This window comes from Vombatus ursinus, unplaced genomic scaffold, assembly GCF_900497805.2.
Source record: "Vombatus ursinus unplaced genomic scaffold, bare-nosed wombat genome assembly UNPS02003292.1, whole genome shotgun sequence".
Classification (NCBI taxonomy): Eukaryota; Metazoa; Chordata; class Mammalia; order Diprotodontia; family Vombatidae; genus Vombatus; species Vombatus ursinus.
Genome location: NW_020943070.1, coordinates 3,485,966 through 3,491,228, shown reverse-complemented (window position 1 = coordinate 3,491,228; position 5,263 = coordinate 3,485,966). Strand labels below are relative to the sequence as shown.

The window sequence follows — 5,263 nt, the reverse complement described above, 5'->3', positions numbered from 1 at the left end:
CTTCTGCGACTTAGCGGCTAGTCTTCTGCGACTTAGCGGCTAGTCTTGGAGAACTGCTATGGCTGAAAAATTAATCACCACACAGCCAACCTAGGACTTGGCTTTTCCAATATGAGTTTCCAATATGAGGTCATTGGGACAAGATATAGAATCTGTCACTGGCCCAATACCTTTCTGGCTCAGTAGGACCTACTAGTATTTGTACTCCATTGGCATAGCTTCTTGAAAACCCAGGGTCATAATGAGGCATCAGAGAAGGACTTATGTGCTGTTAGGATGACTATCCATAAAACAAGGGGGTTGGCCTAAGCAATTTACAGAGTTCTTCCCAGGCCTAACATTCTATGTTCTAGGACTCTGAGGCCCTTCCCAGCTCAAACAATCTCAACATGCCGGCTCAACACTCAAATGGTCTTGTCATCATTTCAGCCAGTGCCGCCCCATGGGGGTGATGACCTCAAAAGGGTGCCTATCTGCTGGGAGAACTCCCAGCTCCCTTTATTTGTCCACATTTTGGGCCTGACCTTCTAATTCTCAAGATGCAAAAAGACTGAATTTGCCTTTTTCAAACCCATTATGACTCTGTAGACTTCAGTCTCAAGTCTTTCTCATCCTTCCAACCGGAAGAAAGGGAAGGAGAGGAGAAGCGGGAAAAGCAAGGGAGCAGGCTGCTGGGCCAGAGACAGGGGAGCTGAAGCGCCTTCTTTTTTTTAACACCTCTCGGACTCATCTCAGTGGCATGAGTGATCGGCACCTGATTATTATATTTGGAAATGCTCGGGAGGCCTAGCTGTGTTCCCGTGTCAGCTTATACACAAATGCACTATAATTTCTGAACTGGAAAGGACCTTGAAGACCTTTGGCTAAGCTCCTTGAGTTTAGAGATAAGGAAATGCACAGGGGCCTGAAGCCTCCGTGGCAGAAGAATCTGAACAAACCAAAGTCGGCATCGCCCTGAAAGGTTTCAAGCTGCACATGCCTGTTCTTCCTTTCCATTTGTCACTCACAATCACCCCAGGAGGGTTCCAGGTGAGAAGGCTGGGGCTCCCAGCAGCGAGGGCAGGCACAGGGGCCTGCAGTCCAGCTTGTTCAATCCCAAGGCCAGGCTGGACTTTGGCCTCTTGACTGAGATGCAGGCGTCCTGACTCGAGTCAGGCCAGTGAGCTAACCATTACGCCACACTGCCTCCCCTCCTTCACTGTTTATTGTGTGTGGGCCCCCTCTCCCGCTCCACTGTGAAATGGAACAGGGACTGTGCTGGTCTCCTCCTCTGGGCCAATCCCGCCTCGCCTCCGCCTCCGGGAGAAGGTTTCCTGGACCACGAGCGTGGTCCCACCCCTACTAAGTCCTTATCACAGGGTCTCTCTCCCACACACAGGTGACCTCTCTAACTAGAGTGTAAGCTCGCTGGGGGAAAAGGCCCTGTCTAGAATGGGGAAGGAGAAAGGACACCGGACTAAGTGGTGGTCAGGGGAATGGGACTAATGAGCAATGGGCAGGTTTACAGTAATCCCAGGACTGGCAGCTTCTGGGGACTTTAGGGGTCCCTTATGGAGGAGGACCCCTTCGTTTCACTGTACCGATGAGGTACAGACACATTCCAGGATCTGCCAAATACAGGGAGTAAATGCCCGAATCAGGACTCGAACCCAGGTCTTCCGACCCCCACCCCCACCCCTGCAGCCTCAGTTTCCTCCTCTAGAACAACGGGACAAGGTCAGGACCTCTGAGCTTCTTCTGGTTCTAAAGCGCCATCTCTACTTGTTACTGTCTCTATCCATTATCACACCAGGCCCCGCAAGCTGCCCGGCCCAGAGTGACCGTAAGGACAACAGCACTCCTCTAAGCTGACCCTGGGAAGCGGGGCAGCCCAGGGATGAATCTGCCCAGGGTGGCGTGCCCATGATCCCCCAGCTAGCGCAGGGCAGAACCCAGACTCCAAGCTCCTCCCTCCAGCCCGAGTGCTCAGCCACTGGCTCAGATGATTGATTAGTCGACTACTTAATAGGACGGGCTCGAGGGCAAGGCTGGGGAGAGTCCCGAGCCAAGACCCTGAGCTGACAGCCTCACCAGCATGGCCAGATGCAGCGGCGTGTTGCTGTGCTCCCCGCGGGCCCCGGCACTGGCGCCATGGGTCAGCATCACCATGACACAGTCAAAGCGGTCCCGCATCACTGCGATGTGCAAGGGCGTGTCCCCCGAGCTGCTGACGCTGTTCACGTCACAGCCGCGGCTCAGCAGCATCTGAGCCATCTGCAGGGGGAGAGAGAGGAGCGGGTAGGGCCGCGGTGCCCCACGGCCACCCGGCGGCTCGGACGTCCCTAGTGAGCAGGGGCAGCGGCGATGCCTTCCCCGACCTTCCCTGTTTTGTGTCGCGGGATGCCAAGCTCTCAGCCCTAGGCCACCCCGCTCCCAAGCCATCCCTGGCAGTGCCCTCGTGGGGAGAGCAGCCCGTTCAGGAACTGCAGGTTCCTGCAACGCACTGCCCTCCCTGCTGAGCAGGCCAGATGCCCCCACTCCTCTCCCATCCTTCCCCTTCTGCCTCCTCTGTCCAAGGGACACAGAACTCTACCAACAGAAAGGGCATCTGGACAAGGCCCACGTGGGCAATCACAGCAGAGAGCAGGGTCAAGCTCCCCCCACCACACCCACTGTCCTCTAAGCCCACGGCCTGCTGGGAGTCCTCGGGCGGGGCACACGGCTGGACCCTCTCCGTGCCTCCCCCTGCCCCCTGCTCCCACCCACCTCTGCGTTCTTGGCCCAGTGGAGGGGGCTGCCTCCATAGCGGGAGTCTTTGCTGTGGATCTGGCTGCCGTCCATGTTGATGATCACCTCAGCACACCTGGAGAGAGAGAGGGGGGGCCCCCCCCCCAGGACGGGAGGAAGGGGCCGTGAGCAGGTGGTGGGGGCAGGGCCCTGGGTAAACAGAGGCCTGGGCTCTGCGGGACATTTCTGCTTCTTCGCAGCCCCTGTAGTCCTGAGCCACTGGGGCCAGGAGAACAGACAACGTGTCAGGGTGGCTGGGAATTAATGGGAGACATCTGTGAACGTGACTTTTTACAAATGTTCATCATTTCACACCAGAAAATTCCACTTTCCGTGGCGTTACACACAGCAGGTTGCGTGTGACAGTGAATTCTCCAACCCTGCCCGAGGCACTTGGATGCCTCGTCCTAAGTCTGTGCCCCTCTCACACCCCAGCCCTGCCCCCTGGCAAAAACCGCAGCCGAGAGAAGGCCGAGCCTCAGGATGGCTGGCCACCCTCAGGTCAGTGGGCACGAAGGGGGTAAACAGGATCCGTGCTCAGGGCTTCCCAGGCAGAGGGAACTGTGCTAAGTACTCCACAAATATCTTATTTGAGCTGTACAACCTTGGGAGGCAGGCGCTCTTATTATCCCCATTTCATAGATGAGGAAACTGAGGTGGACAAAGGTGAAGTGACTTGCTCCGGGTCACGTGACTAGGCTCCATTTGAACTCAGGCCTTTCTGGCTCCTAGGCCTTCCAAGCTCACTTCAAGTCCTACTGTTTCCAATGCCCTTCCAAGAAGCCTGGGCCATCCTTACTTACTGCACGCTCTAAGCAGCGGGTTTGTGTTCTATGTGACTGACTACTTTCTGTGCCTGGTCATTCACTGTTCTCTGCTATTTCATGGTCCCGGCCCACCCCGCCTGCTCAGAATCACAGCAGTAGGGGGATCCTCAGAGACTGTCCTGTCCAGCCGGGGGCCCAATGCAGGAATCCCCTCTGTCCGGCCTCTGACTGAACACCTCCGGCGACTCAGAGCTGGGCAACACTGGGCAGGCCACTGTCCTGCTCTGGGCCTCAGTCTCCCCCTCTGTTGCTTAGAGGACCCCCCACATCCCTTCCAGGTCCTCCCTTCAGAGGTAGGTCACGCTACACTGGCCTTTCTGTATATGCCCCACAGCACTTCACACTATGCGGGCATGCTCAATGGAGGTGCCCAGCAGAGGCCTGTAGATTAGAGGCAGGTCGTTGTAAGGAAGAGAACTGAACAGGATCTGGGACACCTCGGTGCGAATTCCCTCTCTGCAGCTTATTCCCAGGATCCTAGCACTGGAAGGGGCCTAACTCTCACTTTAGAGATGAGGAAACTGAGGCAGAGATGAAGGGACCTGTCCACAGTCACACAGGCAGGAGCCTCAGAGGCAAGATTTGAACCCAGGTCCTGAGACTCCAGTCAGTTCTTTTTCTAGTCCTACATGCCCAAGGACAAGTCACTTCATGCCTCTGAGATTCAGGCTCCTCGGTGATCATCTCAGTCCCATCTACTGCTCAGCCTTGTTCTGAGGAAAGTGCTTTGTAAGCCCTGAGGCGCTGCCTGGTCAGCTGTACAATGGGGATAATCTCCCTGCATCCCTGACCGCCCAGGGTGCCTGGGAGGACCCTGGCTCTGCCCAGAAGGGCCCATCCTTACCCCCGCTGGCAGAACTTCATGGCCGTGTGGATGGCGTAGCCGTGCTGACCCACAATGTTGCAGCGGGCATTACAGAGCAGCAGCACGCGGACCATGTCCGGTTTGCCCAGCTGGCAGGCCAGGTGGAGCGGCGTCTGGCCGCGGTCGCTGACGTGGTTCAGTCCGGCCGAAGGGTTCTTCCCCAGGAGCTGGTGGCAGCCGAGGATCAGCCAGGGCACAGAGGAGACAAAGACCCGAAGGCCGTCAGGGCGCAGCCCGCGCTTGCCTCCCACCCCAGCTCCAGCAGCCAGGCCGCCCGTCTTTATCTAGGGGACGGCAGAAAGGGCCCAGGAGGGAGAAGGAAGCTAGGGAAGCTGGACAGCTGCAAGACAAGCCCTGGGCTGGTGATGGAGATGGCCTGGGTCTGAGCTCCGGCATGACCGCGGGCGAGTGCCTCTATCTCCTCTCAGCCTCAGTGTCCTCAGTAAGGCGGGGATCTTATGGTAGACGCATGAGCAGATGGGGTACGTGTGTGTGTGTGTGTGACAGTGTATGTGAGTGTGTGTCTATGTGTGTGAGTGTGTGGGTATATGTGAGTGTGCATGTACGTATGTGAGTGTGTGTATGTGCATGTCAATGTGTGTGAGTGTGCATATGTGAGTGTGTCTATGTGCACAAGTGTATAGCTATGTGTGAGTGTGTCTATGTGTGTGTGAGTGTGTGTGTATGAGTGTGTATGCATGTGAGTGTGAGTGTGCATGTATGTATGCGAGTGTCCTATGTGAGTGTCTATGTGTGTGAGTGTGCATATGTAAGTGTGGGTATGTACACAAGTGTATATGAGTGT

General features: G+C 56.4%; 1 protein-coding gene across 13 annotated transcripts in view; it reads right to left on the bottom strand.

The window, feature by feature from the left end:
- Positions 1–5,263, bottom strand: part of PLA2G6 (phospholipase A2 group VI) — a 49,385-nt gene that overhangs the window by 13,525 nt on the left and 30,597 nt on the right. For all 13 annotated transcript variants that reach the window (XM_027871491.1, XM_027871454.1, XM_027871477.1 and 10 more), the window contains 3 exons: positions 4,438–4,625; positions 2,746–2,842; positions 2,071–2,253 (listed from right to left, as the gene is read on the bottom strand). In XM_027871491.1, coding sequence (XP_027727292.1) covers positions 2,071–2,253; positions 2,746–2,842; positions 4,438–4,625 — 468 coding nt within the window. The remainder of the gene's footprint in view (positions 1–2,070; positions 2,254–2,745; positions 2,843–4,437; positions 4,626–5,263) is intronic.